Source organism: Halichoerus grypus, chromosome 4 (assembly GCF_964656455.1).
Source record: "Halichoerus grypus chromosome 4, mHalGry1.hap1.1, whole genome shotgun sequence".
In the NCBI taxonomy this organism is placed as follows: Eukaryota; Metazoa; Chordata; class Mammalia; order Carnivora; family Phocidae; genus Halichoerus; species Halichoerus grypus.
Genome location: NC_135715.1, coordinates 11,897,316 through 11,924,309, shown reverse-complemented (window position 1 = coordinate 11,924,309; position 26,994 = coordinate 11,897,316). Strand labels below are relative to the sequence as shown.

Below are 26,994 nucleotides of genomic sequence, written 5' to 3'. Positions count from 1 at the left end.
GATGTGTGAGTAGGTACGTTGTGTCAATAAAACTTGTTGGATTTGGGGGATAAAGAGGAGTTGAAGGTGGCTCTAGGTAGATAGATGGTGTTACCATTCACTAAGGTAGGGGATGTGGAAAAGGGGGAGCTCGTTTTGTGGAAAGATGAGTTCAGCAGTGGCCGCATTTAATGTGGAGGGGTCTGTAGTGTACAGAGATATCCGGGGGGACATATGGAGAGAGGGAGCTGGACTGGATGTGGGTAGTTAGGTGGGAGCTCTGCCATGGATACGAGTGAGGACACCCGAAGCAGTGAGTAGAGTTAGGAGGCTAGGACAGAGGCTCAGGCAATTCTAGTAGCTGAGGGATGGTAGGGAAGGGGGAGAGAGCAGAGTAGGCAGAGATGGGTGTTTCCTTGGGAGAAACCTGTCTTATTCCCCCAGTTCAATTTGATTTGCCCTCTTTTGTTGTAAATAAACTCTTGAGCTCTTCACTCTCTCTCACCACAGTGACTCTGATCGCCATACTCTTCATTCCTCTTGTCTCCAGTTTACAGCCCATTTTTGGCGTCTTCCATATCAAGTCTGGAACCCACAGTTAATTACTGGAGTTGCATTCTCATCGAGACGCTCAGAGACCTGGTACACCTGTCCCGTTAGTCATCTGAAAAAACCCAACCTCGTGTTCATGTGCGATGCCTAATCTGAGTCCTTGGATGCAGTCGTCTCCCTGTGCTCTTCCCCCTTCATCCCTATCCTCGAGACTAGTCCCGGTCTCGGCCCATCTCACTGCTAATGCACCCCCACGATAAGGTCTGTCACTGTTTATAGCCACACTTTAGCAGTTGTCAATGACTTCCCATTGTAGGTGATACTTGAGCTGAGTTTTGAGGGATGAGTAAGAGTTGGTCAGGCGTACAAACTTTGTTCCTTTCTCTTTTCCCCAAGCTAAAAGAAAAGCATTCTTCTAGCTGAAGCCCACCCTCCATCTCTTCTTAACTCATTCTCTATTGCCTTTTCTAACACCACTTCTTCATTCTCTCCTTTCAGAAGATGAGCCTGGCACATGGTTAAATCTGGTGCTTTCTCCTGTTAATGCTGTAGTGGGCTTTTCAGAGACTCCCAGAGTACTTCAGATCCCTTACCTGTGGAAAGGGGAGAATATTATCTATTTTGTTGAGTTGTTGTGAAGATTAAGGGTTAGGGTGTGTAAAGCTCCTAGACTAGGGTTAGGTATTTTTAACTGGATCCTTCTTCTGAGTGTGTTCTCAAAAATACAAAAGCATAGCCCGTCTGTTGACCCTGTCCTATACTTTCCCAGCTGCTGACTCTTTTTCCTAGCCTCAGTCCTTGAAAGAGGATCTTCACTTTATTTTCTCTCCCACCTCCCTGCACTCTTTAGCCCTCTGCAGTTCATCAGCTCTTCTTTGATGGTTGCCTACTGGTGCAGCTCTGTACTCCACCCACCGCAGCCTGAATCTACCCCACCATGCCATGAAACCACGAAAACTACTCTGGACCAGGTGACCAGGGACTTCCACACCAGCAAATCTACCGGATGCTTCTCAGTCCTTGTCTTAGTGGAATGTTCTCTTGCATTGGCCTTGATGAACATTTCCTTCTAAAATTCTTTACTCCTTGACTTTTATGTTTAAATTCCATGCTCACCGGGTTCTCTTCATAGCCCCTGACCACATCTACGTGGTTTCTCTCATATCCTTAGAGTTTTACTGGATTTGGCGATAGTGGGTTATGGTTACAGTAAGGAGAGCAGTTTCAGTGGCGCATTAAGGCTAAAACCTGCTTTGTGGAGGTAAGGAGTGAACCAGAGGTAGACAGTACAAATAATGAGAGTGGACCATAGGGACACGCAGTGGGAAGGGAATCTGGGGAAGACATAGCTGAGTTAGACCCTTTGAAGACTCAGGTGCTTGGGTGTTTTGCTAACTAAAATTCACACAGCACTGAGATGGAAACCGGTGCAAATTTATTAGCGTGGGAAATAAAGTTTTGAGCTGAACTGGAACCAGTGAAACTGGTTTTGATTCAAAACCAGTTAGGGAGCCTGGAGTCAGATGTAGTTCGGGAAGTTAGATGCATCCAAGGGCCAGTGCATGGTGTCAGACATTCATCTCACTTTAGAGGTGGGCGAGCCGTAAGGACTGGTGGGGTCATTCACAGTCTGCATACTCTGTCCCCTGCAGGATGTTGAAATGGACACCTCAAAATTTACCACGACAGCTGTTTTTGTGCTCTTAGGAAGCACCAAGCTGTGTTGTTACTGACATATTCTTTGTTTAGTTATGTATTCAGTGTGTTAAATACAAAACCTGTAGGAGATGATCAGATATTTTTGTCTCTCACCATCTCTTTAAAATGTACTCAGCTTGGAAAGCTTTTTGCCTTTGTGAAAAGGAATCAGACTTAGGTCTTTTTATTCACTCTTCAAGTTATTGATTCAACAGCTATTTAATGAGCACTCTGGTGAGCCAGCCCCTCTTCTAAGTGCTTGGAATTCAGTAGTAAATAAAAAATGAAAGGTACATTCAAGTGGTGATAATCTTAGGGAATAGAAGTCACAAAATATAGGCTCAATTTAAAATTAAAAATATGCATTTAGGGGCACCTGGTTGGTTCAGTTGGTAGAGCATGCGACTCTTGATCTCAGGGTCGTGAGTTCAAGCCCCATGTTGGACATGGAGCCTACTTTAAAAAAAAAAAAAAATCAAAATATGCAGTTGAGTATTTGAATCAACACTTCAGTCTTCATTTAAAGGTAAGACTTTTTCTTCCTCTTTCTCCCAGTGAAGACTTGGACTTGACAACCACTTGCTGTGAGAGAAAGGGGTGTGATTGGCTTCTGCTCTTTTTGTGTTCCCTCTGTCTCTCAGATTTTCTGTTTCTGACCTTATTAGGTTAGATGAGGTGGAGTGGGAGGAGGAAGGGTGAGGAACTAGGATAGTTCTTATGTGGCTCTCAGCCTGGTACATGGTTAAAGCTGCCTCTCCTTGGGGCTCTTTAGGTTTGTGTGAGACTCCCTTGCCTGCTACTCTCCTGACTTGGGGGGATTCATCTTTACTTTGGTGGGCTTTATGGGTGACCCTTCATTCCTTGGAACTTAGCTCCACCTACAATTTCCTCCTTCTGGAGTCCTTTTGGCTTGCTTAAGGGCACCATCGGACTGAGCCAGAGATGACCCCACTGCTGGCTCTTACCTGTGGCCCACCTCTGCTCTGCTGGGATTGCTGATTCTTTGCCTTGGTTGTGTGTTTTGAGCCCTGGCATCAACATGGCTTCTCCTTCTTACACTCTTTAGGTTTCCCAAGGTGGAAACCCACTGTACCCCCACCACAGGAGTCACATATTTGGCTCACTGAATTAGGCCCGTTGAGCCCCTGACTCAGCTTGATGTGAGGGTGTGCTTGTACTCACAGCACTTGGATGCCCACTCCACAAAACTTTTTCCTAATTTTCTCGGTTCAGTAGAGAACTCTTGCTGTTCCACTCACTCTTCTTATATTCATAATCGAGCTGAGAGGAGGCTAAGAGTTATGGGACTGAAACTAGATTGTCTTTGTAAATTCTGCATTTTGGTGTAGAACCTCCTTTTGGTATGCAGCAGCCCTTGTATTTGGTACCTTAGTGGGAACTCTAATTTTATTACCTTGTTTTAGCTGGGTTTCTATTTTGGGGGCCAAGATTTATTTGACTGGCCTCTTTAAAGGTGACTTTAGGATTTATATATTTCTGCTCTAATTTCATTCTCTGTTGCAGTAAAGGATTAACTCATCAGGCCTGGGTTGCCCTGCACAGTTGCCTTTAATGCCCGACTTGGGGATAAGCTATTTCCTACATATTTTCCTACATTTTCTTAAGTTTTAGAGGAGTATATCCTTGAAATTCTCAAGGAATACACTATTTACTAGTATTGTAGTATTAGTTTCAGAGTAGAATTCAGTCATTCATCATTTATATATGACAACCAGTGCTCATCCCAACAAGTGCCCTCCTTAATGCCCATCACCCCTTTAGCCCATCCTCCCTCCTACCACCCCTCCAGCAACCCTCACTTTGTCCTCTGTATTTGAGTCTCTTACGGTTTGCCTCCCTTTGTTTTTATCTTATTTTATTTTTCCTTCCCTTCCCTGCGTTCATCTGTTCTGTTTCTTAAATTCCACATATGAGTGAAATCATATTTGTCTCTTTCTCTGACTTATTTGACTTAGCATAATACCCTCTAGTTCCATCCACGTTGTTGCAAATGGCAAAATTTCATTCTTTTTGATGGCTGAGTAATATTCCATCGTAGGTATATACCACATCTTCTTTATCCATTCATCAGTCAATGGACATTTGGGCTCTTTCCATAATTTGGCTATTGCTGATAGTGCTGCTATAAACACTGGGGTGCATGTGGCCCTTCGAATCAGCATTTTTGTACCCTTTGGATAAACACCTAGTAGTGCAGTTGCTGGGTCATAGGGTAGTTCTTTTTTTAACTTTATAAGGAACCTCCGTACTGTTTCCTAGGGAGAAAGCTTTTAAAAATAGTGTTTCTTTTTCAGTCTAAAAGTAATTAATTGCATTATAGAAAGTTTGAAAGATAGAAAAAAAACACTGTTAGTATTTCAGTTAATTTTCTTCATCTTTTTTCCCCCAACACGTTTATGTTCTTGTTTTAAATGAACTGATTTTATTATGATAAAATGAATAGAATTCATTAAAGAAAATTCCAAAATTTGGAGAAGTAGTGGAAAGAAATAAAAATAGCATTTATTGACCTCTTGGTGTTTATATTCATATTTTTTCTAGTGCAAAAATGAAAATCCAAATAATTAAAAATAAATTTATCACACTCAAATACTGTTTTGTAACTTACCTTTATTTCACACAAAAGGCTTTTAAAAAGCATTCACATTGACTATGTATGTATCCTGCTTTTCTCTCCTTTGTCATAAGCATTTCCCAAGCATGCTATTCTTACAGAATTAGGTTGGTGCTTTTCTCCTTTTTTTTTTTTTTTCCTATTATAGTGTTGCTTAGAGCATCTTAATTTTCAGATGCTTCTCGAAGTGGAAGAAGAGTAAATAAAGAGTATTATCTTATAACTTTTGACACATACTGCCAAATTCCAACCCCAGAGGATCGTACGTATAACTTCACCAGCAATTTAAGGGAGAAAAGATTGCTTTACTTAAGTTATTACATTTAATTTTCAGAGTAATGCTAGGTATTACTATTCTGTTTTTGCCACAAATGAATATTTTGAAGCTCAGAGTATAATTTGTCCAAAATCATGTAGCTAGTACGCGGAAGAGCTAGGATTTGAATCCAGGTTTGCCTACTTCCAAAGTTGATGTAAATTTATTCCCCTCTCCCTTTAAGGAAAATGGCTAGGAGCAATGGCAATATAACTTCTAAGCCTTAGGAAAAATATCTGGGAGAAGGAATCACAATCTAAATGAGGATTCTACGCACTATATGTTTTCTTAAAAATTTTCAGTCAATAAGTGTGAGTTATTGTTAGTTTTACTTCTGTCACACTGTAACTAAGTTTTACTTATGTAACCCATTGCTTATGTGACAGTTACTACTAGGTTCTGTTCTAAGCGGTTTATATGTATTAACTCATTTAATTCTCAGAACAAGGAGGTACTGGGATCATTCTCCCCAATTTGCAGATGAGAAAGCTTAGGCACAGACATTTAAGTAGCTTCACCAAGATCACATAGCTGGTAAGAAGCACAGTTAGAATTTGAACCTAGACAATCTGGGTCCATTGTCTATGTTCTGAATGAATGCACACTACTGCTTCTTAGACTTAAGGAAGTTTATTTCCATTTCTCCTGACCACTGAGATAGTCGCAGTCTAGTGACGAATATAATAGCTCAGCTTAGCAGTGGAGCTGGTTTCCCAGTGCTTGGAAACTGCATTCCTGTTGATTTTCCTTCCTTGCCTTGCAGCTGCTGCAGGTGCTTACTCCTGTGTTCTGCCACATTCTTTTCAACCCCCGAGTCTCCCTCTGTGTTCTAAGTCGGAACCAAGATCCAGTTTTGCTTTCAGTAGGGATATTTTATGTCCTAATTAGGATCTTTTTGTCATAGCTAACACACTATAGTTATTTGCATTTTCTTCTTTTTCCCTTTTCTTCCCTTAGTAGTCAAGTTATTATCTTCCTTCTTCCATTCTCAAGTTGTCTCAGTGTCAGTTGTTTTAATGAAGATGGAGCCTACCTAAATCAAACTATGTTAAAAATGCATTTCTATGGAATTTAGTAAGTACAACCTGATAAAGAATATCTTGTTGGGGTGCCTGGGCAGCTCAGTCGGTTAAATGTCAGACTCTTGATTTTGGCTCAGGTCATGGTCTCAGGGTTGTAAGATCAAGCCCATGTCGGGATTTGTTCTGGGCGTGGAACCTGTTTAAGATTCTCTCTGCCGGGGCGCCTGGGTGGCTCAGTTGTTAAGCGTCTATCTGCCTTTGGCTCAGATCATGATCCCGAGGTCCTGGGATCGAGCCCTGTATCGGGCTGCCTGCTTCTCAGGAAGCCTGCTTCTCCCTCTCCCACTCCCCCTGCTTGTGTTCCCTCTCTCGCTGTGTCTCTCTCTGTCAAATAAGTAAATAAAATCTAAAAAAAAAAAAAAATTTCTCTCTGCCCCTCCCCTCGCTCTCTTGCTCTCCCTCTCCTAAAAAAAAAAAAAAGGTTCCTGGGTGGCTCGGTTAAGTGTCCGCCTTTAGCTCAGGTCATGATCCCAGGGTCCTTGCTTGGTTGGGAGCCTGCTTCTCCTTCTGCCTACTGCTCCCCCTGCTTGTGTGTGCTCTCGCTCTCTCTCTCTGACAAATAAATAAAATCTTAAGAAAAAAAAAAAAAGAATATCTTGTAAATAATTTACTCCAGCATTTCTGCAGTGTGCCTTTTGGAACTCTGGTAAACTTGAGTTGTTTTTTTTTTAATTAAAAAATTGCTTTAAATTTATTTTTAAGTCAAATATTATAGTGTTTGTTTTTATTTTTTAAAATTTATTTTTTTTAGTAATCTCTGTATCTGATGTGGGGCTTAAAGTCACAACCCTGAGATCAAGAGTTGCATACTCTTCTGACTGAGCCAGCCAGGCACCCCTTATTTAGTTTATTTTTACTAGCTTTATTGAGATATAATTGACAAAAACTTTATATATTTATGTTGTATGTGGTGTTTTGTTACATGTACATGTTGTGAAATCATTAGTGAAATTAAGTGAATTAACCTATCCATCATCTCACTTAGTTATCTTTGTGTGTATATGTTTGTGTGGTGAAAACATTTAAGATCTACTCTCAACAAATTTCAGGTATACAATACAATGTTATCACCTGTAGTCATTGTTCCGTACATTGCTTAAGATTTAACCCTCATTTAAATTATGATTATAAATGAGAATTATAATTTAACCTTCGTTTAAATCATTATTCTCTTTCCCAGATATTTTTCTTAAGATTTTTTAAGTTCTAGTGCCATTGTTCTCAGACATTTCCCAGTGTTATGTCATCTTAGTCCCTTGAATGTAACATAGAGTCTCAAAAAGCACAGAACTCTTTCTGAAGGTGTTCTGAGGCTGAGTGTGGTCCTAATGTTGTCAGCCATACTGTTTCTTAAAGACTGAGGAGGCCAGTGAGCACTTCTGAGACCTTAGTGGCCTGCAACAAAAAGATTTAACTTTATTAACTCTTTGATTCTAAGACTTACTGGGGATGGTTTTCATTGTTTAAAATTTGGGAACTGTAAGGAAGAAACATAAAATTCCAGTCACCGTACTGCCCAGACTTCATCCCTGTTTACATATTGGTGTTGTGTAAATTTTTTCACCTGTATGTATATGTGTAAACATTTTTAAAAGCAAAATTGGACCTGTATACAGTTTCATATTCTGCTTTCTTCATTTAATCTTTTTAAATGAATTTGCCTCATGTCGTTAATAATGTTCAAAGCTAACTTCTAACATTGTTTTGTTTTGTTTTATTACAAAACTGAAACATGCTTGCTGCCAAAAAATTTAAAAATTATATAAATCATAATGTAGAAAGGAAGAGTCCCATATAATTACTTCCCCACTTAAATAACCATCACTATAGTTTAGTGCTCAATCTTTTAGACTTTTTCCATGTAAGCGCTTCCCTGTGCATTCTTTTCTCTCTCACACATGTATACGTGTGTGTGTGTGTGTGTGTGGTTTTACACAGACATGGCATTCAAATACACATTTTGTGGGCTTCCCCAAAATTATCTTAGCTACGGAATCATGACTTTGAAAGATTATAGCATGTTATAGTAAAATGTTTTTCCTCCAGCATTTTCCCATTTAAACAGTGTTGTGGTGAGCGTCTTTATAGTTAACTTATTGATCGTATCTTTGAGTTCATCCTGAAGAAATGATCACAGGGGCACCTGGGTGGCTCAGTCAGTTGAGGGTCCGACTCTTGAATTTAGCTCAGGCCATGATCTCAGGGTCCTAGGATCGAGCCCCCACATCAGCCTCCTTGCTCAGTGGGGAGTCTGCTTGAGATTCCTTCCCTCACCCTCTCCCTCCACCTGTGTACTCTCTCTAAAATAAATAAATAAATCTTTAAAAAAAAAAAGATCACAAATATGGAATTACAGGATTAAGAGAAAGGAACATTTTAAAGCTCTTGATCTGTATTGCTGATCCTTCCAGAAAGGGTGTATCACTTAACACTTTTTGGGAGCATATCTTTCTCACCAAACTTGTAACAGTGGAACGAGATAAGTTAAAATAATGTTTGCCACTTGAGAGATGAAAAAATGGCATTTTATTGTTGCCTGAATCTGCATATCTTTGAATTTCTGGGAAAGTGAACTTTTTTCTCTTTCATTTTTACTGGGCATTTTAATATATCTTTTGAACATATTTGCCTGTTTATGTACTTTGCCCATTTTTTTTTCCTACTGGAATATTAGTATTAAATTAAGTTGATTTATAAAAGCCTTTAAGGGTATAATTATTTGTCTTGGTGTATGTTACAAATATTTTAACCACTTGTCAGTTGCTTTTTAATTTTATTCATGAAGTTTTTTTCGTGGAAAGTTTTTCATTCATAAATAAGTCATTAAAATCAGGGGATTTAGCTAATAAGTTTTATTAGGCCAAATTTATTCTTTATCAGGTCCTAGGCCTCTGAGATCTATTGAATATTCGTCTAACATTTTTTGTTCTTTTTACCTAATTATGAAGATACTATATACTGTTGGTACAAATTTGAACAGCCCAGGAGAGGAAAAAGTGAAATGTGAAATTCTCTCTCAATGCCAGCAAAGGTATGGAGTATATTCTTGTAGATTGTTTTTCCCTATGAATTATGTGTGTGTGTATTTAATATGAGTAAGATAAGCATATGGTAAAAAAAAATTAAGGATATAATATGAATTCTCCTTACTAGGAGTAACCATTTTTAAGTTCCTTTTTCTTTGCTGCTTCTATTATAGCTACTATTATAGCTTTAAATGACATATTTATGCCTCTACTGATTTGTCAACTACTGGTTCTGTTTATAGATTTCCCATAATGAAAGATGAGGGATTTCCATTCCAACATCTCCTTCATCTTTTAGTTTTCTTTTGGTTACTCCTTGAAGTAGTTAACCTTTATGATTTTAAATAATGGAGGAAACCCCTTTTTGTGATTTATCAATTTTTGGTACGATCAGTAGATGATGAGAAACTAGACCAAGAGCATGTGTACCTCTTCTCTCCTCTGATTCCTGGTTTGTGTTCTGGATATGCTGTGTGTGTTTACAGTCTGTTCTGTAATGATAACGAAGCCTTCCATGCATTGTCAGTAAGTTGATTTTTATGTAGAAAATCAAAACCAGTAGCCCTATTTATGTTATTATGATGGTATATTTGTGGTAGAACCAAGATGTGTGATTGGATTCAGAAGGAAAGAGAGCCCAGGTCAGAAAACCTGTGCTGTTTCAAGGAGTCTCTTAATTCCTTCTGGTGGTTCTTCACTACTTTAAGTTCAACTCAACTACTGCTGTTTCTTGATTCTTGTATCATTTTCTTCTTGGCTTCCTCTTTGTTTTTTTCCCTGATGCTGAGGACACTCTCCTGGAGTTAACTTTCATATAGAGGACACAGGTAGTGAACTTTCTGGATACATGCTTAGCCATTCTTGTACGTGGTGAAAGTAGCTGGCGTCGGTTTCCTCTTTATTTGTGGTAGGTCTTTGTCCCCATGAGGCCCATACCGTAAATGTCAGGGCTGACTGTAGGCTCTGTTCAAGCATGTGAGGCATGTGGACCAGCTGGTTTCCATACAGGGCGCAGAGGTGGGAAGCAGGCGCTGGGCCAAGGGATGGTGAGAAGCCGGTGCAGTCTGCAGAATTAGGTGGGCTTGGCACTTTCTGTGAACTTTACTCCTTAATAACCCTCTTGCCACCCGCTGTCCCCATTGCCTGTCACCCACGTTGCCATCTGCTTTGGGAGTTTGACGTTGCCCCAAGCTCTTCTCTACTTTTTCTCAGACCTCCGACCCTCTCGGGGTCCTCCTGAAGTGGTTCGCTCCCTTTCTTTGGAGAGCGTTTCTTAGATTTCGTTTTGGGAGTAAAGCCTCTTTTTCAGCTGGGGCGGTGGAGTGAATGGCCGTGCGTGGGAAGAAATGTGAGAGCGTGTGTCTGGGGCGGGGTTTGGTGGAAGGGGCTGCTGGCCCAGCGGTCACTGTGCACATGTGGTGTTGACGCTACTGGAGATGGTTTAAACAGGATGTGGGTCCAGCATTAGGTGTCACTGAAAGAAAGGTAAGGTAATGAATGGCTCCCTTTCGTCTTGATTGTATCAAAGAGTAAGTCTCCGGCACTAGTCTGAAATACCTGACAGCACTAGTTTCCTGTCGTAGCAGAGAGCAGGAGGTAGGCCCAGGCCTTCCTATCAGCAATAAAATCAGTGAGAATTTAGTAAGGTGTGTTTAGTTTTGTAGTTACCACCTATTGATGACGAAGTGACACTCATTTTCCATTTACTGTGGTAATACTGAGTTTCAATTAAAATACGTTTACTTAACTAAATCATAGTAAGGTGATTTAAAGAAAATATTAAATAATAAGATAGGTGATACTGGGATATAGCAAAAATTGTGGGGCTACAATGGGAATGACTGAAGTTTGAGAAATACTCTATCCTAAGAATAGAATAGAACAGAACAGAATAATTTTTATTATTCTGATACGTAATTCATGTTGCTCATGCTTCTCCCCAGGTCTTGGTATTTATTGATTAGTTCCCTGGACTCGTTTGGAAGGAGACATTTTTCTGGTGTTTTGAGGGTTGTTTTATTTCAGTATAACTTTAGAAGGGAGGAAAAGTGGACAGGTGTACGAGTGTGTCATCTTGAACTGAAATTTTATCTAGCTGTCTTTGTGGTTTCATTGCTTTTATTTGATTCTTTAGTCCCTTTAGAACCAGTTTTAAAACGTGCTTAGAGTTTAAGTGAGGTTTTTTGTCCCCATCAGCTAGCCAGTCTCTGCACAGGGAGTTACAGATGTCAGTTGCATGCCCCCTCACACACAGATCCGGTGCCCAAAGGCCACATTCAAGTCCAAACAAATGGATTTTAAATTTGGTTCTCATAGGCTTTTCCGCCAGACACGAGTGGAAGAGGTTCATTGGATCCTCAGAGATTCAGAGTCAGACTTGGGTTTCTCCACCTTATGGATGTGTGTTCTGTTTGCATCTTTTTCCAAAATAGACCCATTTAGCCTGTGTTAAACATCTGCTGAGTAGACTACTCCCTTCCCCATTTGTCTCCTCAGATGTTCTAGTGTTTATCTTTGTAGCTGTGGTATCCTTCCTTGTCACCCTACTTTGGTTCATTCAGAGATTCATTGGGTCTTTGAACATGTAGAACCATCTGTGGCTTGTCATGAAGCTGTTACTGGCCACGCTTTCTCGTACTTGGCCTTTCCGCGCAGCCCTCTCTTAAACTAGCATTTCTCAGACAGACGTCCGCCTCTCTGGTGATTCTCTAGGCCAGGCTTGAAAGCTGGCAGGCCACACAGGTGTGTTTGTTTGATTCGTGTGTTGGTGGTGAGGGTACAGGGGTGGGAGGAGAGTTACTTTCCCAACATTTTAAAGTTGGAAATCCAGATTTTGCTTGGATCTGGCAACATTGGGACTGAATTGTTACGTGACAGAAATCTGCTGATCATGTATTTTATGCCATCTACTTCCCCGTTTCACTGATCCCTGCCTGGCCTCTTTAGGCACTTGAACAAATTTCCTTGCCAATAACCACACATTTTCCCCTTTTTAAAATTACTTTTTTTTCTCTTATGGTTTATCACAGGATTCAGAACTATCCACAGATTCACTTTTTCAGAGTCGTTCCTACTGTTGAATAATTATCCCCTGTGCATAACATTCATCGTTTTCTTCTTTTGGCTTTTAAAATTATTATTTCATTATAATTGTATTCCCTGTCTAATTAGCACTTTTAACAATTACTGCATTTTATGCCTAATGAAAGCCTTAATGTTGTTTTTGTTTTGTTTTGTTTTTTTGTTCTTTTTTTTTTGGAAAGGCTTAATGTTTATATAAACTCTTATTAAGAAGGATAAACCTGAGTAGTGTCCCGCATAGTGGCTGGACCAAAATAAAAGCATAGGTGACTAATGCCATTGTTGTTGATGACCTGCAGGTTTGGCACGCTTTTCTCTGGCATGGAAGCCTTTGTGTTAGAACCTCTTTTTAAATCTTATTGCTCTTTTTTGTCCCCCTAACTCAGGCTAAGTGTTTTAGGATACATTTTTGTATCTAGAGGGTAAGTTCTCCTCCTTGCCTTTTTGTTGTTGTTTTCTGGAAACTCTTCGTCTTTTCTCCTCTTCATTTCCCTGATGAATTTTATAAGCATTGGTCCAGTAACCAGTGTTTATTGGCTGCCCTCATGAGCCAGGCAGTCTGCCCAGTTGTTTGGTGACCTGTGTGAGGAATGGTCAGTGTGGCAGTTGCCCAGTGTCCTTGAATTCTCCTCTGTACATGAGGATGAATGTGGATGGCTTACAGCATTTTACTTTTGAACATTATAAGAAAATGAATGTGACAAAAATAAAGTTAGGATCTTTTGATTCCCAGGCAATTTTATGGAAATCTTTGTTGAGATGTCACCAGAAGGCACTCGTTCCTCCCTAATTTGGACACTGAGGATAAGTTTCATTGAGCTTTCCTCTAGGAAGCTCATAGCTCCAAAGAATAAACCATGATGGTAACAGAAGGGGGCCCTTGCAGCGCACAGGTTATTGTACTTTTTTTGGACTTCCATGCTTATTTTTGCTCTAGCCCCTTTTGGATGAAAAACTTGAAGTTACTTCATGAGACACCATTCTTGTGGAACCCTGAAAAGTTTACCAAATAGTCAAGTGGTCAGAAATAGAGAAACCAATATGATAGGATATGGTGGCCTCTCCTCTCTGGGGTGTGAACCACACTGGGGTTTTTGACTTGTGTATTTTTACATGGCTGACTTGTGGGGACAGGCACAGTTGCCGGGTTTCTCCCCCCCAGTCCCACCCCTGCTCTCTTTAGCTGTGATGCTTCTGTAACAGCCCACATGGCTAAGCTTTGCAAGACCTGTGGTTAGTGTCTTCAGGGCAGAAAAGATGCATATTTTTATTCAGGTAAAAATCACATGGCACAAAATTCACCATTTTATAGTGTTCAGTTATGGACTTCCAGTACATTCACATTGTTGTGCAGTCATTACCACTCACTGTCTAATAACAGAACATTTTTATCTCCCCAAAAAGAAGCCCAGTACCCATGTTAAGCATTCATTCTCCATTCCCCTCTCCCTTCCTCTGACAACCGCTACTCTGCTTTCAGTCTGTATGGATGTTTAAATTCTGAGCTTCACTTGTAAATGGAATCATGCAACATGTTGCTTTCATGGCTGCCTTCTTTCACTTAACGTGATGTTTTCAAGGTCCGTCCATCCTGTAGCATGTATCAATACTTCATTCCTTTGCTGACTGAGTAATATTCTGTTGTAAGGATAGACCAACATTTTGTTTATCCATTCATGTGTTGATGAACATTTGGGGGTTGTTTCCACTTTTTGGCTATTACGATAATGCTGCTATCCATATTTAGATTTTTGTTTGAACATCTGCTTTCAGTTCTCTTGGGTATATAACAAGGAGTAGATTTGCTGGGTTATATGGTAATTCTGTGTTTAACTTTTTGAGGAACCAAAAAGATAACATGTAAAGTACTAAAAATAGTAATAACGAAAATCTCTTTGGACAATGAACCATGATGTCAAGATACCATATTTCCTTATTCTATATTAGAAAACCATTTTTTTTCCTTTAGAGTCACGTGGAACTAGGTTTAAATCTCAGCCCCTCAAATAACTAGTTGTAACCTTGGGCAAGTTATTTAACCTTTCTTAGCCTATCTTTCACCTAGAGTAAGAAGGTAAACTAATTGCTGCCTCATGGTTATAGTAAGCATTCACTGAGATGGTGCTTTTTAAAACACAGCACCTGGCCTGAAGTAATCCACATATACTGTAATAATTATTTTAGGATAATACGTAGTCACCAAAGCCTGATGGCTATTCATTGCCACAAAGAGATGGCTGTGTACTTCGGTCATACCAAAGAGGTGAATGACCCAAAAAGAAATATCTTAAACTTTGTTGTTTTATATTGGCCATAGATGTTTTGCATCTTTACTTTGAGATTAATATATTGTCTGTTATTCTCAAAAATTTGTAGCATCTCTATTTTCAGAGGTGGTAGGACTTGTTGAGGAGAAGTGACTTTTTTTTTTTTTTTAACTTTCATTTGATCATTGTTTGGGGGCTTCATATATGAACCACTTCCTGGCTCTACTCACAGAAAGGCCGGAAGATTGCTAGTGACCTGCCTTATTTCATTAGGTAGGGATTTAATGAAACTTTTTACTGAATTAGTAGCTAGTTAAACATTATTTTTTCTAATTCTTAAAATAGATTTTTATTAAAAAAATTTGAATTTCCTGTGAACAGATCATTCAGAGATTACCACTGGTAATATTTTGATAGATGCTTTTAAAAAGCCATGTGCTATTTATTTACTATTTTTAAAAGTATTATATCATAATACTGCTAGAAATATTTCACACTTACTATTTAGGATCAGTTTTCCAAAGCATGAACTAGTTTTCTGCTACTTAAAATTGAATATTATTCCATTTTGTGGATAGAGCATAATTTACCCATTTTCCTACTGGACATTCATGTTGTTTCTAGTCTTTTTACTATTATAAACAGGTTGTGATGAGCATCTTTGTAGCAAAATCTTTGTGCATATCCATGACAATTAGTTTGGGCCAAATTCCTAGGTAAATGTAGACTTTTTTGGATCAGAGGGTTTATATATATTTTAAAACTTTTGATCAGTTCAGCATTTGATAAGTACCCACTGCTCTGTGTTGCACCCTCCCCCAACTGCAGCCTTTATATCTCCATTCACAATTGCATTTACTTTAGTACACAAGGCACCACTTTAATTTCTATGACTGATGTTTGTGACTGTATATGTCTTTCCCATAAAACCTACCATCCAGGTGAAAATCCCTTTTAGCCCTGGAGTTCTGTGGCAGTGCAGCATGGGCTTCAGTTTTATTTTCGGCCGGATTGTCAGGGTTTGGACCGGGGTCTGCCTCTCCCGAGCCGGTACAGCAGACATCTTACCTTGCACAGCATTTCAGTGCACTCAGCCTCACCTCTGATTCCATATGTTTCTACAGTCTTGTTTGGATTAGCCGGACTGGTTTGGTAAAGCTTCTTTGTTTGGTCCTCCTGTGGGGCTTCTTTCTATGGCCACTCTAGACTACTGAGGGATGATGGATAAAAATGCTTTTCTGTTTCTTCGCTGGGTGATAGTTCTGAGATACATTCACAAGGCTTCCTGGAAAATCCCTTGGGATCAAGACCTTGTCAGGAACATCTGTCACTCGGAGTGGTGGCCAACTCGATGATGAATCCTTGTATTGACTCTCCCTCCCTGTTTGATTCCCCATGTCCTTCATTCCTGCTCCCTGGGATCACATTCCAAAATAAACTACTTGCCTATAAACCTTTGTCTCTCCCTTTACTTTCACTGGAACCCAGGCTAAGACATTTTGTGAATATGGACAGGTAGCTTCTCTTTGAATCACAGTTTTCTCGTGTGTAAGTTTGGAGAGGGTAGTTTCTACCTCACATCATTCATTCACCAAATACACTGAAACACTGCTCTGTGCCAGGTGCTATTCTGGGTACGGGAATATAGTAGAGCAAGACAAACAAGAACCCTACCTTCATAGAGTCCACATTCTGGTAAAGGAGACAGACAAAGAAGTAAGCAAACAAGAATTTCAAATAGTGAAAAAGTGCTATGAAGTAAATAAAATAGCGTGATGTGCTCCGGAGCAATAAAGTCATGAGAGAAAGCCAGTCTGAGGAGATGCTGTTTGAAATGGGGACTGAGTGATGAGGATCAGCTGGACGTGGGAAGAACATTTTGGGTAGAGGGAGTAGCAAGTGTTAAGGTCCTGAGGTGTGAGTGTCAGGAGCAAGGTAATATTGCATAAAGTGCTGTGTATAGTACTTTGCATTTGGTAAGTGCTCAGTACATGTTGGATAGGATTAGTAGTAAGATTTGATCAATGGTCATTTGGCTCGTGAGTTGACAAAAATTGACTCTGTAGAATAAGCAGATAATTGTAGAGGGTGTGAGTAGAGTTATGTGGTATATTTTTCTTTATTGATATAACGAAGTACATTGATTTACAATGCATTCCTGGTATAAACTTCACTTGGTTGTGATGTTTTATCCTTTTTCTGTGTAGCTGGATTCAGTTTGCTAACATCTTGTTAAGAATTTTGCATCTCTGTTCCTAAGAAATATTGGTCTGTTGTTTTAATGCCTTTGTCTAGTTGTGGTATCAGTGTAATGTTGGCTTCATAAAATGAATTAGGAAGTGTTCTCTTTGTGGTGAAGAGTTTGTGTAGAATTGGTACTCTTTTCCCCTTAAATACTTGGTAGAATTCTTCAGTGAAGCCATAAGGCCTAGAGTTCTCTTTGTTGGAAGACTTTTAACTTAGAAATTCAATTTCTTCATTTCTATAGGACTATGCAAGTTATCCATTTCTTTTTTTTTTTTTTTTTTAAGATTTTATTTATTCATCTGAGAGAGAGAGAATGAGAGACAGAGAGCATGAGAGGGAGGAGGGTCAGAGGGAGAAGCAGACTCCCTGCTGAGCAGGGAGCCCGATGCGGGACTCGATCCCAGGACTCCAGGATCATGACCTGAGCCGAAGGCAGTCGCTTAACCAACTGAGCCACCCAGGCGCCCCTCCATTTCTTTTTGAGTGAGCTTTGGTAGATTGTATCTTTCAAGGAATTTGTCTGTTTTGTCTAAGTTGTCACATTAAGGGATAAAATGTTATTTTTAATATTCCATTATCCTTTTAAAAATTATTTGTGATAAAAAGTGCATACATAAAATTTACCATTCTAATCATTTTTAAGTGTACAGTCCATTGACATTAAGTACATTTTACAATGTTGTGCAACCCCTTACTATCCTATGATGTCTGTGGGATCTGTAGTGACACCCCCTCCTTCATTCCTGATACTGGTACTTGTGTCTTCTTTTTTTTCTGATCAGTCCTCCTAGAGGTGTATCAATTTCATCAATCTTCTCAAAGAATCAGCTTTTAGTTTTATTGATTTTTCTCTATTGTATTTTGGTTTTCTATTTCATTGCATTCTGCCCATATGTTATTTCTTTTGATCTGCTTGCTTACGGTTTAATTTGCTCTTCCTTTTCTGTTTTTTTTTTTTTTTTTTAAGCTTATGGCCTACATCATCATTTGAGACCTTTCTCTTCCTATATAAGCATTTAATGCTATAAATTTTCCTCTAAGCACTGCTTTTAGGCCACAAATTTTACTTGGCTGTACTTTAGCTTTTCATTGTCTTTAACACATATTCTAATTTCCCTTGTCACTCCCAACATGTTTGACCTAGATATTATTTAGAAGTATGTGGTTTAGGGGTGCCTTGGTGGCTCAGTTGGTTAAGCGTCTGACTTCGGCTCTGGTCTCATGATCTCCACGTCCTGGGATCTAACCCTGTGTCGGGCTCTGTGCTCAGCAAGGAGTCTGCTTCTCCCTCTACCCCTCCCCCTGCTCATTTTCTCTCTCTCTCTCTCAAATAAATAAAATCTTAAAAAAAAAAGAAGTATGTTTAATTTTCAAATTTTGGGGGGATTTTCCATCCATCTTTCTGTTTTCTAGTTTAATTTTCTCTCTTTTTTTTTAAAGATTTTATTTTATTTTATTTTGACAGAGAGAGACCCAGCGAGAGAGGGAACACAAGCAGGGGGAGTGGGAGAGGGAGAAGCAGGCTTCCTGTGGAGCAGGGAGCCCGATGTGGGGCTTGATGCGGGGCTCGATCCCAGGACCCTGGGATCATGACCCGAGCCGAAGGCAGACGCCTAACGACTGAGCCACCCAGGCGCCCCTAGTTTAATTCTCTTATAGTCTGGGAACATACTTTGTATGATTTTAATTTCTTTATGTTTATTGAGGTGTGTTTTATGGCCCAGAATATGATCTTTCTTGGGGAATGTTCTATATACACTTGTAAAAAAAATGTAATTTGCTGTTGTTGGGTGGAGTGTTCTATAAAAGTCAATCAGGTCAAAGTGATGGATGTTGTTTTTCAAGTCTTATATATTTTCACTGATTGCCATAACAGCGTATCACAAACTGCCTGGCTTAAACAACAGGTATTTATATTCTCACAGGTCAGGAGGCTGGAAGTCCAAAATCAAGGTGTTGGCAAGTTTTTCCTGAAGCCTCCTTCCTTGGCTTGTAGGTGGCTGTCTCCCTGTGTATTCATAGGGTCTTTTCTCTATATGTGTGCATCACTGGTGTCTCTTCTTGTATGGACAGATTGGGTTAGGTCCCTACCTTTATGACTTCACTTAACTTTACCTGTTTAAAGCCTCCATTTCCACATATAGTCACATTGAGGGTTGGGGCACATGAATTTTGGGGGGACACACTTAAGTCCATAACACTGATTTTCTGTCTACTTATATTATTGATTACTGATAGGAGTGCTGTGTATTCAGTATTCAGCTGTATTTATGGATTTATTTGTTTCTCTTTTTAGTTCTGTCAATTTTTGCTTCGTGTATTTTGAAGTTTTTTCTCAGCTTTCAAATTCTGTGATTTGCTGTGTGCCCCCCCCATGTTTTATTATGAACATTTTCAAACATGCTTAAAGTTGAAAGATTGGTACAGTGAACATCATATACGTACCATCTAGATTCTGCAATTAACCTTTTCTTATATCTGCTGTATCACATACCCATCCCTCTATTTATTTCATCAGTCCTTTTTTTTTTCTTTTTTTAAGTAGACTGTGAAGCCCAACACAGGGCCTTAAGTCATGACCCTGAGATTAAGACCTGAGCTGAGATCAGGAGTTGTATGCTCAACTGACTGGGCCACCCAGGTGCCCCAATACATCTTATTTTTTGATGCATTTCAAAAACTTTGTAGCCACTTTATCTCTAAACACTTAAGTATGCATGTTATTAATGAGAATTTAATAATTGTAATTGTTTAAAGTTCCTTTTTTTTTTGAGGTGAAATTTTCAAATAGTGACGTGTACAGATCATGAATTGATCAGTAAATCTTGCTGTCCATAGTAATACTGTATACTTATCCTGTGGTTTGGGACTTCTTGGACATTTGTATGTTGTTGCTTTCTGCATAGACTTTGGAGATCTGATTTTTGCTCATCTTACGAGGAGGACTTAAAAAAAAAAAAGAGGAGGACTTAATGGTAGAGTTGTCTGATTTAAGTTATCAGATCTGTAGTAGGGGTTTGTTTAGGCCTGGACAGAATTAAAATGATTGTATAAATTAGGATCAGTTATTCATTCCGTAATTATTTTATTTCTTTTCAGTCTTGAATTTTAATTGTGGTGAAATATACATAACCTAAAATCGACATCTCAACCATTTTTAAGTGTACAGGTCTGTGGCATTAAGTACATTCACACTGTTGTGCATCTATCTCTAGAACTCTTTTCATCTTGCAAAACAGAAACTCTGTACCCATTGAACAACTCCCTGTTCCTCCCTCCCCCATCCCCTGGCAACCACTGTTCTACTTCCTGTCTCGATGAGTGTGACTACTTAGGTACTTGATATAAGTGGAGTCATATGGTGTTTATCTTTTTGTATCTGGCTTATTTCATTCAGCATAATGTCTGAAAGATGTGTCCATAGTGTAGCAGGTGCCAGAATTTCCTTCTGTTTTAAGACAGAGTACTATTCCATTATATGTGTATACCATATTTTGTTTATCCACCTGTCCACAGATGGGCACTGGGGTGGCTTTCACCAGTATTTATTGAGCATCCATCATACATCAGTCACCTTTCATTAAACACTTATTGAGTGCCCTAATGGGCCAGATTCTGTTCTCAACATGCGAGATTCTGCAGCAGTGAATATCCCAGACGGAGTTGCTGCCTTGAAGAAGCAATACACAAAGAAACATATTTCTTGATTCTAAATTGCATTTTTCATGTTTTAGTGTTTGTAAAATTGGGTGTCCTTTATAATTGATAACATCTTAGAATTTTATAAGGCATTGTTTCTTTTTTAGTGACACCTGAAATAATGGTGTATCTTATAGTCATTTTGAATCACAGATTTGATGAGTCACTATTTAATAAGTCAGTTGTTGATAAGTGCTATGAAAAAAATAATCCAGAACAAAGGGGATAGAAAGGTAGTTACATGGGGTCGTCACAAATAAGGTGACATTTGAGCAAAGCACATGTTCAGTTCGGTTGATTTTTTTCAAAGCAGGACTTCCTCCCTGAAGGATGCAGTGTGCTGGTTCACGTTCTGGTGCAAACTCTGTACGTCACTGTGGACTGCTAGCAGTTTGTGGACGGGTTACTTTGAGTAGCAGGCTACAGGGTAGAGCCCTGACAAGTGGGGATAGGGATGGGGGTTGGGAGTATTTTGCAAGATGGGCCCGGTTCTTGTATGTATGGGAAGGGCAAGGGTGATGGATTTTCTATTTAGTAACTGGCAGCAGTGTTTCCAGTTGCTCGGAACAAAAACCTTGGAGTCATCTTTGACTTTTCCATTTGCACATACTTTACACCCAGTCAGCCAGCAAATCCTGCCTGCTGTGCCTTCAGGGCGCATCCCCATTCTGACCACTCTGACCACCCCCACCTAAACCACCGTGGGCCAGGCCGTCTTCATCTCTTGCCTGGATTATCATGATGGCCTCCTAACTGGTCTCCTTTCTTCTGTACGTGCCTTCCTGTAATCTCTTCTCAATATAGCAAGCGAAGTGATCCTTTGAAAACATGTCTGATCATGTCATTCCTCTCCTTAGATCCTCCCAAAGCATCCCGTCACTTTTATAGGAAAGGTTAAAGTCCTTATGCTTGCCTACAGGGCACTGCTCCATCTGCTACCCCACTTCTTTGACCTTCTGTCCTACCTGTCTGCCTTGTGTATCTTTTGCTCTTACCTGCCTCCGGCGGCCTGGCTGCTTCCTAATCATATTGAGCATGTTCCTGCCTCAAAGCATTTGTATTTGCTGTTTGCTCGGCCAGAAGTACAGTTCCCCAGATATCTGCAGGGCCCATTTTCTCAGGTCCCTTCTCAAATCTTACTGTATCAGAGGGGCCTTCTAATCACCCTGTGTAAAATAGTACCCCTCTTTCCCACCAGCACTGTGTTTTCCCCTAAATCAGGATAGGTTGAGTTATGCTACAGTAGCAAACAACTGCAAAATATTGGGGGCCTAAAACAAGATTTGTTTCTCATGGAAGGTACCTCTCTGTTGCCAGTCACCTGGGAGGTCTACTCCATATTGTCTTCACCTCTGGGATCTGATAGCCTAGCTACCACCTTGAGCACTGGTGGAGGGAAACACCATTCACTGTTCTTCAGGTATCTCCACGAAAGTGACATCTGTCACACTGGCCAAAGCAAGTCATATTGTCATCCCTAACTTCAGCTAGGGGCAGGTGTCTGGAAGGAGACCAGGCAATCCATGGTGGATAGCACAACCACACTTTTTATCCTGCTTAATTTTTCTATAGCATTTATTTCCCTCTGACACAATACATATTTACCTAGTTTTGTGTATTTTCTTTTCTCTCCTGTCTAAACCACAAAGGAGTGGGGCTTTGTCCATCATTAATTGCTGTACCCCGGGCGCATAGGATAATGTGTGACCTATCGGAAGTGCTTATTAATTTTAGGGGATGATGGAGAATAACCCAAGCAAAGCATTCATTGCTTCACTTGGCGACATGTAAGCCAAGCTGGGAGTGTGGAGGAGGGAGGTTGGAGGAGAGAGGAGAGAGGAGGAGATAGGATGAAATGAGAAGTTGGAGAAAAGCAGTAGAATTGCTGGTCGGTGGAGAGTGTCCATTGAGACTGGAGACCATGAACCTGCAGGGAGATCTTGCAGCTCAGCTCTGTGATTTCTTCCAGTAACGTCGGGTTGCTCCAGAGCTGGCAAGGCAGAGGCAGGAATGAACGTTGGGGCCCATTTCACAAGGATAAGTGGAAGCCCAAGTTGAAGAAGGAGACGGGATCCTCGCTGCCCCTTCAGGGTGCAGCTGCATCACCCCTGCTCCATCTTCCGTCCTGTCAGAAAGATGCAGGAGCTCGCCTGTCCCGAAGGAAGCCCTTCCTCCTGGGTGGTGTGCGTGTGCTGGCAGGAGCCGTCTCCCCTCTAGGCATTCTTTCTTTCATTTGCTTCTCGGACGCTTTTGAGGTAGCTTCTCTTCCCTTCGTTTTACAGGTGAGCAGAACAAATGCTTCAAGATAGAATTTAGGTTGGTCAAGCTCACAGCCACAGTGCTCTCCTATACTTTTGAGGTGCTAGGCCATGAGGAGCTCTCTTAGTTTTTAGATTCCCTGGAGCCTTAGTTGCATCTGGGTCATGAAGACAGTATGCAACTACCTTACTAATGGTTCCAATTTAGATGTTTGCAAGACCTTACCAGAAAGGAAACAGTTGGTCTATTTTTATATACTTAAAACGGGTGCAATAACCACATTACCAACTGTAACTAGTGAATTCACTCCCAGGGAATTTCTTAAGGGGATACAGTTAAAGTGTACTTCACACGATCTGAGAATGTTGCCATCGGTGATACTTTCCTGTGGTCTTACCTGTTGATGATCTGAACATTTCATATGTGCAAGGAACTACACTAGGCTCTGTGGCCACTTTGGTGACCATTTCTGAAAAGTATTCTGTGGAAGTTACTGGCTGTAAACTTGGTTTGGTCTCATGTGAGAGTCAAATGACAGTGAACCCCTGCCAGCAAATTCCACTTGTTTTCCAGTGCCCTTTGATCACTTACCTCTGCAGATAGAGGTTTTGAAGATATATGTTAATACGAATTAAATTCCAGAGTTTGTGAACGATGTCTTCATTTTAATACAAAGGAAGTGAATTCTCTTGCTTTTTACCCAAGCGGTTTTTTAAGTCTTAGAATCAGTCATTCTGAAAGACGTTTTCTTTTTCTCTCTAGATAAGGCACCTCTGTCCAAGGGTCTTCTGCTGGTCCCCAGTGCCCTGTCCCTTTTGCTAGCCCTCCTCCTGCCACACTGTCAGAGGTTCTTCGTGTATGACCTCCAAGCAGTCAAGGACGACTTCCAGGTGAGCTCTGCTTCATGGGCCTTTGCGGGGAGAGAAGGCAGAATCTTTGCTTAATGGGCTATTTCTTTTCTGCTATTCTTTCTGCTTTCTTTTCTGCTATTTTTTCTTTTCTGTTCTTCTTCGTCCCTCAAAGCCTCTAAATTTTTTTTTTTTTAATTTTATTTATTCATTTGAGACACAGAGATACAGAGAGAGAGAGAGAGCATGAGCAGGGAGAGAAGCAGAGGGAGAGGGAGAAACAGGCTCCCTGTTGAGCCAGGAGTCCAATGTGGGCCTCGATCCCAGGACCCTGGGATCATGACCTGAGCTGAAGGCAGACGCTCAATCATCTGAGCCACCCAGGCGCCCAAAGCCTCTAAATTTTTAAGAAATATCATTTATTTTTAATACTCCAAGTGAATTTTCTAGTTGCATTTATTAATATTTGCAGGAAAGCTGGTTATAATGAAGCAGTTGCAGTATTTCCTTTTACTAGTAGGCACATCTCACATTCACTTCTTACTCATGGAAATACAGTTTGCAACTTCAAAAGAAAAGCAGTGTTAAATCTGTTTTAATTATGATTAGTATGCATTCTTAACGTTTTTAAAAGCATTTTTGTACTTAACATTTCAAAACTTTATATTCCAAGTCTGAGTATTGATTAGATGATCTAAGCTCTTCCAGCTCTAACAGATTGTGAATCTATGAATTACTTTTATAGTGGTGGTTATATCAAGTAGGAAATTTCCCTTGGGTTTTTATTTCTAGGAAGAGCAGAACTCTATGGCTTTTGAGATTTATGGGCTGACCTCTTTGAAGATGCTGGTGTTGGGTCTTGTCTGTGAGTTGGAGCGTAAAAGGGATGTTCGGGCACCAATCCCAGAGTGGCGGCTTTCCCCACACCACCAGGCAATTCTTGGCTACCCTCTGGGTGTCCTACGATTCAACTAAATCCTGACACTGTGGGACGCCCGGGTGGCTCAGTTGGTTAAGCAACTGCCTTTGGCTCAGGTCATGATCCTGGAGTCCCGGGATCGAGTCCCACATCGGGCTCCCTGCTCGGCAGGGAGTCTGCTTCTCCCTCTGACCCTCCCCCCTCTCATGCTCTCTCTCTCTCATTCTCTCTCTCAAATAAGTAAATAAAAATATTAAAAAAAAAAAAAGTCCTGACACCGTCTACCTGGAGATAGCATCAGATCTCATGGGTGAAGACTTCAGTCCCACAAGGCTGCCCGCCCCGCCCCCACGCTAGTTGCAAAGCACAGGTTATTACCTGTGCTTCTGACCAGCTGGCAACCAATTAGAGATTACCACGATCTCCCCCTCGGACATGAGATGCCATTGCAAGTCCAACTTGTTACTAGTACTTATGACTGACTGGCTTTAAATCAGAGGTTCCCTTGACCCCCTCCTTAGGTTTGATTAGTTTGCTAGAGTGGCTTTCAGAACTCTGAGAAACATTTTACCTGCTGGATTACCTGTTTATCATAAAAGGATAGGATAAAGGACACAGATGAACATCCAGATGGAAGAGATGCATTGGGCAAGGAATGGGGGGAGGACACAGAGCTTCCATGGTCACTCTGAGGTGCCATGTTATCACCAACGTGGAAGCTCTCTGAACCCTGTCCTTTCAGGTGTTAATGCAGCCTTCATTAAATCACTGACCATTGGCAGTTGATCCAGCCTCCAGCCCCTCTCTGTTCCCTCATAGGTAGGTCAGAGGTTGGGACTGAAAGTTCCAACCCTCTAATCCCAAGGTTGGTTCCCCTGGCAACCAGCCCCCATTCTTAGGTGCATCTAAAAGTCACACACTGACATAAAAAAAGACACCTTTCTGGCTTTCATCAGTTAGGAAATTCAAAGGATTTTAAGAGCTCTGTAGCAGAAGTGAGAGTGAAGACCAAATCTATATTTCTTATTATAAGTCGCAGTATCACAGAGTGTTAGTGCAAATTATGGTATGTAACCTACTACCTTTTCTTTGCTAAATACTCAATTAGCCGTTTTAAGCATAATACTCAACTTCTGGAACACTGACATCTTTTCTTCATGGTGATGTAATTGATACCATTGCTCATGTTGGCTTTATCAAGTTTCTCTGAAAGTCTTTCAGTTACTTATCCAAATTACTGCTTTCCGTCAGAATATAATATTCTGTATTATTTCAGTTGCTATAATGCACTTCTTCTGGACCCTGGCTGCATATTAGAATCACCTGAATAAACTACACACACACACACACACACACACACACACGCACACACATACATGTTGATGCCAAGACCTCACCGTAGACCAGCTGAGTTGAAAAATCTAGTGGTAGGCCTAAACATTGGTGTACTTTTTTAAAAAAAATCCCCAGGGGATTCCAGTATGTGGCCAGCCCTGAGAACCACTGCTGTAAGGGAACATAAGGGCCCTTTGGCCCCAAGTTGGTACCTTTCTGATTTGGGGGATTAATTTGGTTTATCTGGCCAAATACGCAAGAGTCCCCTTCTAATGCCCTGCTTTATGGGCACCTGTGCTGTAAAGGTGGGGACCTGCCTACATGGAGGAGTTTTCCTTTTGTGTGTATATCATTATTTTTATTAGAGTATTAAAAATAAGCAGTATAAAGTAAATGTAATAAATTTATAAGGCAGAAATCTGAACAAATCTTACTCATTATTCTTTTTTAAATCCCCATTTAGATTTGGAGGTTGATATGTGGAAGAATAATTTGTCTTGATTTGAAAGATACTTTCTGCAGTAGTCTGCTTATTTATAATTTTAGGATATTTGAAAGAAGATATGGAAGCAGAAAATTTGCAGTAAGTTTTTATGTATTTTCCCTTTGCTACTTACGTTATGGAAAAAAAGTATTTTTGTTTTCTTATTTTTAAATAGTTTTGTTAAGCTTGGTGTTATTACTAACAATTATGTCTTAATTACATGATCCTCTATCTGATTTGGAACATGGATCTTAGCCAAAGAAAAATTTTAAATTTAAGCCACTTGCATAATAAAATAATAATGGTAATGATAATAGATAATATCAGGTGTGAGTGGCTACTAAAAATTTTTATTAGGATTTTACTTCAGTAAAATTTTAATCACTTATTTTGCTTAATGGTTTGTGTGTTACTTGTTAAAAATAAATCAAGCTATAAATATCTTCTTTTTTTTTTACCATACTTAGAAATTATGAAAGTGTTAATGCATTGCACCAATATGGCTTTACTCCCCCATTTTGAAAACTCTATGCTAATAAAAACAAATTAAAAGAAATAATGTACCTG

The 26,994-nt window shown here is 40.1% G+C and overlaps 1 protein-coding gene across 1 annotated transcript in view; it reads left to right on the top strand.

The window, feature by feature from the left end:
• UBAC2 (UBA domain containing 2) overlaps positions 1-26,994 on the top strand; it is a 176,589-nt gene that overhangs the window by 3,679 nt on the left and 145,916 nt on the right. Inside the window, exons 2-3 of the mRNA XM_078070137.1 lie at positions 23,604-23,731; positions 26,407-26,526. Of these exons, the coding sequence (XP_077926263.1) occupies positions 23,604-23,731; positions 26,407-26,526 (248 nt within the window). The remainder of the gene's footprint in view (positions 1-23,603; positions 23,732-26,406; positions 26,527-26,994) is intronic.